Below are 12,756 nucleotides of genomic sequence, written 5' to 3'. Positions count from 1 at the left end.
CCCACGTACCACAACTACTGAAGCCCGTGCGCCTAGAGCCTGTGCTCTGCAACAAGACAAACCACCACAATGAGAAGCCCGTGCACCGCAACGAAGAGTAGCCTCCGCTCGCTGCAACTAGAGAAAGCCTGCGTGCAGCAATGAAGACCCAATGCAGCCAAAAAAAAAAAAGATACACGCACCCCCTATGTTACGAGCAGCACTATTCACAATAGCCAAGACATGGAAACAACCTAAATATCCATTGACAGATGAATGGATAAAGATGTGGTACATATATATAAAGGAATACCATTCAGCCATAAAAAAGAATGGAACAATGCCATTTGCAGCAACATGGATGGACCTAGAGGTTATCATACTAAGTGAAGTAAGTCAGAAAGAGAAAGACAAATACCATATGATATCAGTTATATGTGGAATCTAAAATATGACACAAATGAACTTATCTACGAAACAGAAACAGGCTCACAGACATAGAGAACAGACTTGTGGTTGCCCAGGTGGGGAGGGGGAAGGATGGATTGGGAGTTTGGGATTAGCAGATGCCAACTATTATATATAGAATGGATAAACAATAAGGTCCTACTGTATAGCACAGGGAACTATATTCAATATACTGTGATAAAACATAATGGAAAAGAATGTGAAAAAGAATATCTATACCTATATAACTGAATCACTTTGCTGTACTGTAGAAACTAGCACAACATTGTAAATCGACTATACTTCAATAAAATAAATTTTTAAAAAAGAAGCCACTGAGTATTTATGGGTTAAAAATAAATTTAACTTCTTGTTCCTGTATCATCCCTATCAGGTGTTCTTGATCAGCAGGTGGCTTTTCTCCATCTTATAGCTCCACTCAACCCTGTGGTTCATGCTTCCCTACCTCAGAATTCCCTGGAGGGCTTTTTAAACTACAGATCACTGATTCTACTCCCAGAGTTTTCAATCCTATAAGTCTGGGGTGGGTCCTGAGAATGTACAACTCTAACAAGTTCCCAGGTGATGCTGGTGCTGCTCTGCAGACCACACTTGGAGAACCATTGCTCTGCATTAACACAAGTAGAGAAGTGAACCTCCTCTCTACTGCCTTGGCATGGAAGTGGCATCTGTAACCTCTCCTCACCTCCTATTGGTGCAACTCATCATCTGGACCACTTTAGATGCTAGGGTGGGGAATGTGGTCCCCAGATCTGGATCCCTCACACTGGACAGGAGCAGCAGGAATCTTGGTTGTCAGCTCCGAATCTTGGACACACTGAGCAGATCCAAAGACCACATTCTTCTACAAAAACCCTGTGAAAGCCCAAGAAATGGTGGTTTTTGCCACTATTTCTTTCAGTTTCCACCATCCCACTGACGGTTCGTGGAAGAAGATAAATGCCTTTCCTTTGAGTTCTCCCCCAAGACTCTTTGTTCATCTTAGGTCCAGCTTAAATGTCACTTTTGTAAAGACATCCTCCCTGATTCCCTAGCCTTACTGTTCTTTCCTTGTGCTTTCTACACCTTTTCAGATTCTCAAATCAATGTAAATTATGAAGCTCTCCCGTGCACGAAGCCCAGGGAAACAAGGTTATGATCAGAGGCTGGGCGACAAGGTGCCAACACTAGTCCAGGGATTTGGATGTGCCTTCACCGGCCAGGTTTTGGGGGACAGTCACCCACTTAAGGCACTTGGGGGTACTTCCATGGGACTGGCCACCACAGAGGCAATGACAAGCCCCGGGCTCTGCAGTCATCTTCAAGGAACCCGCACGAGGTGGGGTAAGTGCAGAGGAACGTTCAGCGTTCCAGGGGCACCGTCACAGGTCCGCGACGTCATCACGTGCCGGAGGGGCTGTCACGTGCCGGAACTCCGTCACGTGCGTCACGTGCGGGAGACGTAGTCGCGGCGTCCGGGGCTACTGCGAGCCGTCCCTGCTGCCGCTAGCGGACGCCTCAGGGGCCTCATGGCCGCATCGTTGACCTGCCTCAGCGCTGGGCCTGCAGCCTCAAGGCCCTCGGGCTGGAGCTGCCACCTCCTGGTGCTGATACTGCTGAACTCCGGTGAGGCGGCGCCTGCTCTGCGCCGCTCCCGTTCTGGGTCCTTCTTCCCCGCCCCCCCCCCCCCCCCCCCCGCCAAAACCCACACTCGAGGCCGGGACAGGCCTCGCGGCGCCCACCCACAGCCCCTTCTCCTCTGCTACCCCTCCGGGCATCTCCCAGGGCGGTTCCGGGGATCCCAGACTCCCGCGCTCTCAGCTTCCGCCCTGAGACCCGCCAGCCCTGTAGCTTCCTGGGGCCTTGTGGTGCGAGGGGCATCCCAGCGTTTCCTCCTGGAGGCGTGGATGTCGCGGCTGAGACCCGAACCACCCTCTTGACGGCATCCTCAGGGCTCATCTTCCCACGCAGCAGGGCAGTGCTGGAGACCCCGCTCCGGGTAGGCGGTCCGGGCCAAACTCTTGGTCTCCAAACACTTAGACGAATGTTCCTCACCTCACTTGCTTCCCAGACCCTCAGCTCCTACCGAGGGTGCCTCTCTAGCAGCGGCTTCCTTCCCTCAGGAAACGCATGCCCTCAGGCGCTGTCCCCTTGACTCCCTCAGCCCGGGGACCCCTCCAAACCTGACAACTCAGTGCCACCCGCTCCCCTTTCCTTAGGAATCAGAGACAGACCTCCTGTTCAAGGTCAGGCTGCTCACCCCTGCTCTGGACTCTGGGCCCTTCCTGTGCTCTCATCGATCTCTATCCTCTCCCTTTCTATTTGCTGTGTTTCTTCACCCTATCTCTTCCCCTCGCTGCCACATTTCTCAAAATAAGTTTTCACTTCATGTTTCCTTCAGGTGCTTCCTCACTTTTCACTTAACCCTTAGCCCATTCCTGGCATGCCTCTGTCCTAACATCCCTAACCTTTCTGCTCCTCCCTCTTTTTTCATTTTCTCTAGTCCCTTGGCTTCTCTCAGGCCATGCCTCCTAATTCTCCTCTACCTCAGGGTGACTCCCTTGCCCTTCTGTGTCCCTCCCAGGCCACCCATGCTCTGTTCATCCCTGACGTATTGGTGTTCCCTAAGATGCTGTCTGGGTGCCTTCTTCACTGCTCCCTGGGTGAGCTCACTTGCTCTGGGCATTGAGCTGCCATGTATGTGATGCTGCCTCGCAAAACAATGTGCATGGATGTGCAGCCACCTACTGGACATCTGTACCTGGATGACCTAGAGCCATCTCAACTCCTTGGGTTCCAAAGTTGAGGCCCTCTTCTTCCTATAAACTGGGTTCTCTTACTCAGTGGATAGTAGTCACTCTTCTCTAAAATCAGAAACTGGGGGGTCATCCTAGATTCAGCCTTCTCCCTCAGTCCCACATCCAGCTCACCAAGTGTGTTCTCACTGCCACTTCTTCATTCAGCCCTCATTTCTTGCCTGGGTTCTGCAGAGCCTATGGTGGGATCTTACTGCGTTCAGTCTTGTTACCTTCCTACCTATTCTCCATACTGCCTTCACAATACAAGTCTGACCATGTCACACCTCCATTGGCCTCCCTCCTCCCAGAGTGTCTCACTCAGGCTTCTTGGCCTGGCTTATGAAGGCACTCGTGATGACCCCTGACTTTCTTCCCCGGGCATCATTTCTTGTCATCGTGGGCCTTGCCCTTTATCCTCTGGAGTCTCCACCTTATGGTGTTTCTTTCATAAAGAATGTCATCACTTTTCATTGCTGTTTTACCTTCTCATCCTTAAGATCTGGCACAATAACCCCTCTTCCTAGAAGCCTCCCTGTCCACCACTTCTTCTGGGCTTACCTGACACCTGTGGCCTTGTCCCCACATTGATCGCACATGGGTGATTGTGTGTTTACTTATATCTCCTCTGCTGGGCAACCTGCTCTTCAAGGGCAAATACAGGATATATCTGTCTGATACACCTCTGTACACCCCTGCGCCCTGCCCCCAGCCCCCTGGCCTTGGGCTCCAGGCTGGGAACAGAGTGGGAGGTGGGGAAATATTTGGTGAATGAATGAATGAACTAATTAATGAGGAATGCACCTCTTCACTGTCATCCTGTTACAACCTCTTACTTCATCTCTGTCCCCCTTTCTCCTCCAGGTTACAAAGGAGAGAACACCAAACCAGGTGGGTGAGGTGAGCCCCTGCTTCAAGAAAACCTTGGATCCTGGGAGGGTATGTTCTGAAGAGGGTCACAGAGATAATGTTTCTGGGTCTATAGGAAGCAGAAATTCAGTCTAAGTGGCCTGCCTTCTAAAGAACAGCCTGTGCTGTTCAGGACGTACAGACTCAACAGTGCACATTAAAAGAGTATTTGGGCCTCCTGTGGGAATGCAGAACCTCTTAAAGTTGAACCCAGGCTGCATCCCATCAGGGAACATGTCCAGGAGGCTGATGCAGATCCTTTTCCACATAGAAACATTTTGAGCTCTAAACTGTTCATTTGCAAATGGAGCCTCTTGGGTCCTGTGGCAGTGTCTTCTGGGGTCTTCCTGTCATTTTCCTTAGACCTCAGGGGTGGAGGGTTGGGTTGCTCCTGCTTGTTCGCGGGCTTCCTTTGTCACAGGTGCACCCTAATTTGTTATGGATTGTTTGGTTAAGTTAGCTATTTCTGCTTGTGTCCATGCCCCACCCCTATTCCCCCTCTTCACCCTTCTCCCAGCCTTTCTTGTGTATTTGATGTGTATCTTTCTGTTTGTGTGTGTTTTTGTAAAAATACATATTGTGGTTTTGTGTGCATGTATTTCTAACTTATGCAAATAGCATGTTCTCTAGATCTCTTCTGTTTCCTCCTCTTTTCATTCAGTCCCATTTAAAAAAACATTTTATTTGGAAATAATTTTAAACTTACAAAAAAGACTGCAAAAATAGTACAAGGAACATGCACACACACAAAATTTTTTTCAGAATCAGTTGAGGGTAACATACAGCATGGCTCTTTAAATACTCTGGTGTGTGTTTTCTAAGAATATTCTCTTAGATAACCACAGTACAAGTTATCAGTTTCAAAAATTTACATTGATAGCATATTTTAATCTATTGCCCATATTGCAGTTGAGTCAGCCCTCTGCATTCCTACCAGCAGTTTGTGAAGGTGTATATATTGCTACAGACCTCCCACCCCTTGGCATGATCCAGCTTTTACATTTTTTGCCTATCTAATAGACAAAAAAATGACTTCTTAGTTTTTTGGGTTTTTTTCCCACTTGAGGATTTTGTTTATTGCTTTCATAATTATTAAACATGCTAAAATCACATAGAGTGGCTGTTCCACTTCTGCTCTGACTCCACAGTGGGGCAGCTGAGAGCTACAAGGGTCACTTGGTTTTTGTGGCCTCTGAGGGTGGCTAGGCATGAGGGGTTAGAGGTAGGCAGGTTAACAAAGCCCCAAGAATCCTTCATATAGTACACCTTTACCAGCAGTAACTTGTGTCCTTAGAGATCTCCTCCTCCTTCACTTTTCTTTTCTTCCCAAATCAACTGGCGATTTCCTTCCCAAATCTTCCCATTTCCCTGCCTGTGGCCCCTTGAACCTCTTCCACTTCTGCCTCTTACGGTTCTAGACTAGACGATGAAGGAAACTTTTCCTCGTCTCTACCAGTCACAGTCGGCCTTCCTTGGAACTAATCTACTGAGCATGCACTAACATGGGAGCAGTTTGATTTAGGTCTGCCCAGGGGAAAGGGAGGCTCCAGTCCCCACTGTGGCTTAGCTCATAGGAGGGAAGTTGAGGTCCTGATGAGAAGGATGTGAAGGTAAAAAATGCTACCTGAAGTGTGAATGTTGTAACCAGTGGAACAGGGCATATGCCCCACCCTCGGGCACCCTACTCTGAAGGCTTTTCCTCATTCCCACATTGTTAGGGGTCCCTCTCTCAACCTCACATCCTCTTGCTCTTCAACCTCATAGGGCAGGCACAGGTACTGATCAAGGAGCTGTATCCCAAGGAGAAAATGTTTCACCCTTAAGCAAGTGGCTGCCTGTTGAATTCTTCATCTTCCCTGTGTTCCTTGTGCCTCTGCAGCTGTGATGGCGTGAGGGGCCAGAGAAAATAATGTATAAGTGTTGAACTTGCCTCAATGAGAAGCTTGAGGGACAAAGAGACAAAGATACATGGGAGTCAGAGCTGTGGAGAAGGGGAAGGAAGGGAGCAAGGTGAAGGGTAAGGCTGGTTATTCAGGAACTGGGATCCTTTTTCTTTTTCTGGAATCGCTGGAACTTGCCCTGAATAGCAAGGGCAGCCTTCTCTGTTTCTGGTGCTGTCAGATCAATGTCAATCTCCTCCTCCTCCTCAGCCTTCTCGGCATTGCCAGCTCTCCCCTTTTCCTCTGGGCCAGCTGCCTGGTTGGTTGCTGGGGATGTTTTGGTGTTAAGCTCCTTCCAGGGCATTTATCAGCATTCAGATGATGTGTTGTCCTTCCACTTGAGCTTTAGATCCCATTCCCCTTTTCTCCTCCTCAGGAATCTTCACAATCAATTCTCTTGACTTGCTTATAAATAAAACGTCTTCCTTTTTCACTCAGTATGATAATCTCCAGGTCCATCCATGTTGCTGCAAATGGCATTATTTCATTCTTTTTAATGGCTGAGTAATATTCCATTGTATATATGTACCACATCTTTATCCATTCATCTGTCGATGGACATTTAGGTTGCTTCCATGACTTGGCTATTGTAAACAGCGCTGGTTTCAGGACTTAATGAAGCTCAGGTTCTTGATGTCTCATTGCAGAAAGAATTCAGTGAGAGACAAAGTGATAGGTAAGAAGTGGATTTATTTAGAGAGAAACACACTCCCCAGACAGAGTGTGGGCCATCTCAGAAGGTGAGAAAAGGCCGACTTCTTAGTTTAACTGACATTTTTCTCATTACTAATGAGTTTGAGCATGTCTCAATGTGCTGTTGGCTTCTTGAGTTTCCTCTTCTAATAAATTGACTGTCTTTATCCTTTGCATATTGTCTATTCTTTTTTCTTGTTGATTTCCTGGAGTTCCTTGTATATTCCTAATAAAAGTCTTGTATTGATTTTAGATATTGCAAATATTACCTCCTAATCTGTCATCTGACGGTTAACTTTGTTCCTGGCGTCAAAAATCCTTGATTTTGATGTAATCAAGTTAATCAGTTTAATGCTTCATGGATTGTGGTTTGAGGTTTTGTTTAAAGAGTCCTTTCCCACCCCATGCCACATGGTTGGCTGTTAACTTTATGGTTTTATCTTTCACGTTTAGGTCTTCAAGTACTACTAGAGAGGAATCCAGTTTTGTTTTTCTTATTTCTTTTATAGTGAGCGAGTTTTCCCAGCACCATCTACTCAACAATCCATCCTTTACTCACTGATTGTGGTGGCTCCTTTATTTACATTAAGTTCCTGTATTCTCTGAAACAATCTCAAGCTCTCTATTCCTTTTTTTTTTGGTCCACTTGTCTGTCCTTGTCAATACCACACTGTTTTTGTCACTATGGCTTTGATGTGTGCCTTAATATCTGCTAGGACAAGTGTCCCTTCTTTGCTTTGTCAAAGATGGAACTATTTATGGACCTTTGTTTTTCTATTTCAATTTTAGAGTAAGTTTATCAAATTTCTTAAAAATTCTAACTGGGTAAGTGACTTTATAGATTAATTTTAGGAAGAATTACACCTGAAATATTTAGTTATTCTATTTAAAAGCAATAGATCTTTCTCCATTTATGCCAGTCATTTTCAGTGTCCTTCATTAGAGTTTAAAATGTATTACTGCAAAAATCTTGCTTAGTGTTGGATACTTTAATTCCAGGGTATTTTATAATTTTTAGCTATAAACTGTATCTTATTTTGAATATAGTTGTGCTATACTCAGGTTGGTTGGCATAGAGAAATATTATTGATTTCAAAAGTCAGTTACTGAAGTATTATATACATACACAAAAAAAGTGCACAAATTATGTGTCCAGCTCAAGAAATTATCACACAGTGAACGCACCTGTGCAGTCTCCACCAAGGTCAGAAAGTAGAGCAGTACCAGCACCCAGAAGCTCTCTTATGTACTCCCAGTTACTTCCTTTGTCCTCCTCCCACAAAGTATCATTATTCCTGGCTTCAGAAAGTATAAATTTTTGGCCTGTTTCTTAATGTTATATGATGTTTGCTGTAGGTTTGTGGCATATAACTTGTATAAATAAGTATTTTATTTCTGTTCCCAGTTTGCTAAGAGTGTTTTGTTTTTTAGTTGTAAATCTGTGTTGATTTTTTCAAATACCTTTTTCTGTGTCTATTGAGAAAAGCACAGTTCTTTTAGAGAAAAATAACTGTTTATGTGGGGAATACACAGAGACCGCTTCCATTGTGGGACCACCCTTGTACCCCAGGACAATCTCTACATGATCATGGTGCATAATTTAAAAAAATATAATATTGGCTAATATTTTATTTACAATTTCTGCATCTGTGTTCATATTCATGCAGTCATACAACTTGATTGTTGGAACTACTTGCAAACTGATAGTGTGTCAGCTGTTACACAGAGTGGGAGGCCTCTGTTGGCTCCATGCTGGGACTTTTTCTTGAATGGTCTGTGTAAAGACTTCTGACCTAGAAGTCTGGAGCTTTTCTTGACTCTGAGTAGTGTGGGGACAGAGGCCTTTTGCATCTAAGAGATGCAGAAAGCTTTATAGCCTTTCAGGAACGTGGCCTAGGGACTTACCCTGACACAAGAAAATACATTTCCTGTCCTGGGGCTCCTTCTATGCTTCTGCCTTGTTTTGAGGTTCTGTGCTGCTTGCTCCCTGTGTGTCTCAGTATCTCTCTCCTCCTCCTGTCATATCTCTGTGTTTCTGTCTTGATGCTTTTTATCTCTGTCATTGTCACTTTCTGTCAGCTCAGTGCCTTTGGGCAGGCCACTGCTCTTCTTTCACCTTCGGTCTCCCCTTCTTTGAAATGGAAGCAAGCCCCCGAGTTTACAGCCTCATGCAAATTACCCTGGAGGGCATCTTGGTCACAGTCATTCTTATCCTCCTCTATGCGGCCACTGTATCTCCCTGTCACGCTTGTTCCTGAAGCTTGTGGCAAACCCTGGTGGCCGAAGAATTTGGACGTGACCCGCCATTGGCCCTGGGAGGTGAGCCTCCGAGTGGAAAATGAGCATGTGTGTGGAGGAGCCCTCATTGATCTCGACTGGGTAGTGACTGCTGCCCACTGCATCCAAGGGTGAGTGTGGCCCACGGAGACCCAGGGCTGCAGCGGGCCCAGCCTAGACTCCTCATTTCCTCTATGAAACAACGTGGCAGTGGGGGACGTGGGGCGGAGTGGGAAGGGATGTCCAGAACAGGGAAGAGTCATGCTCATTATCTCACAGAGGCCGGGGACTGAGCTTGGGCAGGAGCCCCAAGCAACAAAGACTATATCCTGACCAGGGCAACAGCATGCACCCCGTATACACCCCACCCCTCACACACATTAGAACACGCGTGCATGCTAATAGCTGCACACTCAAATCCACAGCACATAGACCAGGCCACTTGAATCAGCTTGACTGATGAATGAGGAGGCAGTCATATCTCTGACTCCGAGGGCCCCCTGGGTAGATGAGCAAGGTGGAGTGAGCAGGGCAAATCAGGCAGGACTTCTGCTAAGGGGAGCGTCCTTGGCGGAGGTAGGAGCATAGTGTTGCTTGAGAACCTGACATCTACCAGGTGGGGCTCTGTGTCTCCTGTAGCACAAAAGAGTATTCAGTGATTCTCGGCACCTTCAAGCTGAAGCCCACGGACTCCACGAGGGCCCTCTTGATCCCTGTGAGGGACATCATTACGCACCCCAAGTACTGGGGCCAGAACTTCATCGCGGGTGATGTTGCCCTCCTCCAGCTTCACACTCCTGTCGTCGTCAGCAAGTACGTGCAGCCCATCTGCCTCCCGGAGCCCAACTACAACCTGAAGGTTGGGACGCAGTGCTGGGTGACTGGCTGGGGCCAGGTTAAACAGCGCTTCTCAGGTGAGGAGGATGGGGTCGGGGTGACATGTGGTACCCCAGAGGGTACACTCCTTTCCTCTGGGGCCTCTCCTGATGAGCCCCCTCATGGTGCCTCTCAGGAAGCTTGTGGCTGTTACCTCTGGCCCCTGGTTCTTTGGATGTGTTAGGATTTCTCCTCACGTGGGAGCTGTTGCCATGGTTTACGCCATTGCATGTGCTATGGGCACCTCATTTAGTCCTAGGAAAACCTGATCATTTGCCTCTTACAGAAGCTCAGAGTCAGGAATTCATAAATTCACTCACTCACTGATTTGTTCATCTGAGAAACTTCGATGTTCAGGCATCTGCCACACGCCAAACCCTTGTCACTGGTAATGCATGCCCTGCCTCTAGGGAACTCATAACTGAGTATGGGTGGAAGCACAGATTAACAAGGAAAGAGGCAAAGACTTTGTCAGGTGATCTTGAGAGCAAGTCGGGAGGGATCTGGAATGAGCTCTGGCAGAGAGTCTGCCTGAGATGCCTGAAGGAAGAGTGAATGTCAATCAGGTGGCAGAGGGCACAGCCAGTATAGAGTTCAGAGGCTGGAGAGAAGCAGCATGGGGGTGGGCTCTCAATTTCTGAGTGGTTGCATTGAAACTTGGCTTGTAGCCTGCTTGGTTCAGGAGCAAAAGATTCCCAGAGAAAGGGATCCTGAAATAGAGCCTTAGAGGGCAAGGTGCTTGCCCAACATGGTCCACACCACAGGGGGAAGGGCCAAGTGAAGAAGGGCATGGAGGTGTGAAGGGGTGTGGCTGAGTCCTGAGGATGGAGGTGACAAGACCCTGGGAATAGGCAGGGCTGAGTAGAGTGAGGAGTCAGTTCTCACCCCACTGGACTCCTCCACAGCCAACTCCACACTGACCCCAGCGTTGCGGGAGGCCGAGGTGTTTATCGTGGACAACAAGATTTGTGACCGGATTTACCGCAAGAAGTCCCTCATCCCCCGCGTTGTCCTGGGGGACATGATCTGTGCCACCAATTATGGAGAAAACTTGTGCTATGTGAGTTTCTGGGAGGTTCTGGCAGCTCTCCTTCGGTTGGGATGACCCCAGGTGGGGGGCATTTCCCCAGGGGGAGGTTTGCTTGGCCTCCCTCTTTGTCATCATCATCAGGTAGTGCTCTGCTCCCATCTGCCTTCCCCGTGACTTTGATTTTGCCTGATATTCTGGGATGGGATCCCCAACTGAGGAGTGAAGGAGGACTCCAGGTAGTGAGATCCTCAAGGAATGAAAGAAGCTTCCAAGCAGAACTCAGAGGGTGGGCATTCTGGGTCCCCCAATCCCTTGGGTCCCAGCTGGGTCCAGAGCCTCCATCACTCCTCTCTCTTTGCCTAGCGGGGACCCTGGGGGTCCGTTGGCTTGTGAAGTCGAGGATAGATGGATTCTTGCTGGGGTGTTTTCCTGGGAAAAGGCCTGAGCCCAAGTACATAATCCAGGAGTGTACACCCGTATCACCAAATACAGCAAATGGATCAAGAAGCAAATAAGCAATGGGGTTCTCTCAGTCCTCTGCACCTCCTCCTGGCTCCTACTTCTGTCCTGGCTGCTGCAGCCCCAGATGGGCCCCTGATCTCCCTTCTCCTTTCTTCTCTGTGCTTTGCCTTTGCCAAATGGGGCCAGATCAAGGTTAGATCAAGGTCATGGGTCTGTAATCAACAAAGATCAAGGTGGGAAAAGAGTGGCCCCTGGGAGACTGGGTCCTGCTTTGACCTCCTAGTGGGGAGGATGTGGTGGATGACTAGGCTTTGAGTGACCAGGAGAAGGAAATTGTGGCCTAGAAGGGCTTTGGAATTGGGGACCAGGATAGCAGGGATTATATCTGTGCAAACATGAGCTGGCTCTGTTCTCTTTTCTGGGTGGCCCCCAGGTGTTGGGGGTTGGTGCGTGGGTAAGGCCTCCTGGAATTAATTCTGCCAGCAGGCTCTTCAGAGTGGGGACTGATGGTTTTTGCTATATCACTTGTGCTGGGGCTTTGGGAAAGGGCCTGGGCCTGAGGCATCAGTTTCCTCAACTGGAAATTGGGCATGCTGTAAGAGAGCAGTTGAGACATGCACTGTAGGTGACAGTAGGAAGGACCCACATATCGTGCTCCAAAATCAGCTTTCTTTTTTTTTTAAAAATGGCATTAAAAAAAAAAAAAACTGATTATAAAAGTTCCCCTCCTACATTTTTTTTTTTTTTTTTTTTTTTTGCGGTACATGGGCCTCTCACTGTTGTGGCCTCTCCCGTCGCGGAGCACAGGCTCCGGACGCACAGGCTCAGTGGCCATGGCTCACGGGCCCAGCCGCTCCGTGGCATATGGGATCTTCCCGGACCGGGGCACGAACCCGTGTCCCCTGCATCGGCAGGCGGACTCTCAACCACTGCACCACCAGGGAAGCCCCCCCCCTACATTTTTTAAAAATTAAAAACAATTAAAAGCGATGTCTGAATTTTTGTTGTGATTTACCAAAAAAATTCAGAAATACATGTAAAGATTCTCCCTTGCTCATTCACCCCCACCACCAATGCTGCTCCCCTCCCCAGAAGTAATCATTGTTGGCATCCTTAAATAAAATAGCTTTATGGTTTTTTAAATAAATAGAATCTTATATATGTATTATTAATAACCTACATTAAAAAAAACTATATGCCTTGAAAACCTATGTCAGTACCTAGAGCTATTCATAATTTTACATTATTGCATGTGTACCGTGTGGATGTAATGTATGTTATTTAACCAGCACCAGGTTTTAGGCTGTTTCTGACTTGTCAGCATTGTGACAGTGCTGCCATGAGCATA

At 47.5% G+C, this 12,756-nt stretch overlaps 2 protein-coding genes across 4 annotated transcripts; one reads left to right on the top strand and one right to left on the bottom strand.

Annotated features, from left to right (window-relative positions):
* The first annotated feature begins 1,261 nt into the window (after positions 1 to 1,261).
* On the top strand, positions 1,262 to 12,130 carry PRSS45 (Putative serine protease 45). Of its 3 annotated transcripts, XM_027097060.1 has the most exons (6): positions 1,262 to 1,604; positions 1,801 to 2,052; positions 4,086 to 4,112; positions 9,024 to 9,171; positions 9,680 to 9,954; positions 10,822 to 12,130. In XM_027097060.1, exons 2-6 carry the CDS (start codon positions 1,956 to 1,958, stop codon positions 11,019 to 11,021), a joined length of 747 nt encoding a protein of 248 aa, XP_026952861.1. In that variant the 5' UTR covers positions 1,262 to 1,604; positions 1,801 to 1,955; the 3' UTR covers positions 11,022 to 12,130. The 3 variants fall into 3 exon arrangements, with proteins under 3 accessions (XP_026952861.1, XP_026952859.1, XP_026952860.1); XM_027097058.1 differs by lacking the exon at positions 1,801 to 2,052 and having other exon boundaries at positions 1,262 to 1,770; XM_027097059.1 differs by having other exon boundaries at positions 1,262 to 2,052.
* On the bottom strand, positions 5,200 to 6,558 carry LOC113615055 (Purkinje cell protein 4-like protein 1). The gene has a single exon (XM_027097061.1). The coding sequence runs from the start codon at positions 6,372 to 6,374 to the stop codon at positions 6,162 to 6,164; it is 213 nt and encodes a 70-aa protein (XP_026952862.1). The 5' UTR covers positions 6,375 to 6,558; the 3' UTR covers positions 5,200 to 6,161.
* Positions 12,131 to 12,756: the final 626 nt, after the last annotated feature.

Source organism: Aethalodelphis obliquidens, unplaced genomic scaffold (genome assembly GCF_003676395.1).
Source record: "Aethalodelphis obliquidens isolate GAN/ISIS:26980383/991018 unplaced genomic scaffold, ASM367639v1 scaffold111, whole genome shotgun sequence".
In the NCBI taxonomy this organism is placed as follows: domain Eukaryota; kingdom Metazoa; phylum Chordata; class Mammalia; order Artiodactyla; family Delphinidae; genus Aethalodelphis; species Aethalodelphis obliquidens.
This window is presented reverse-complemented; position numbering and strand designations above follow the sequence as displayed.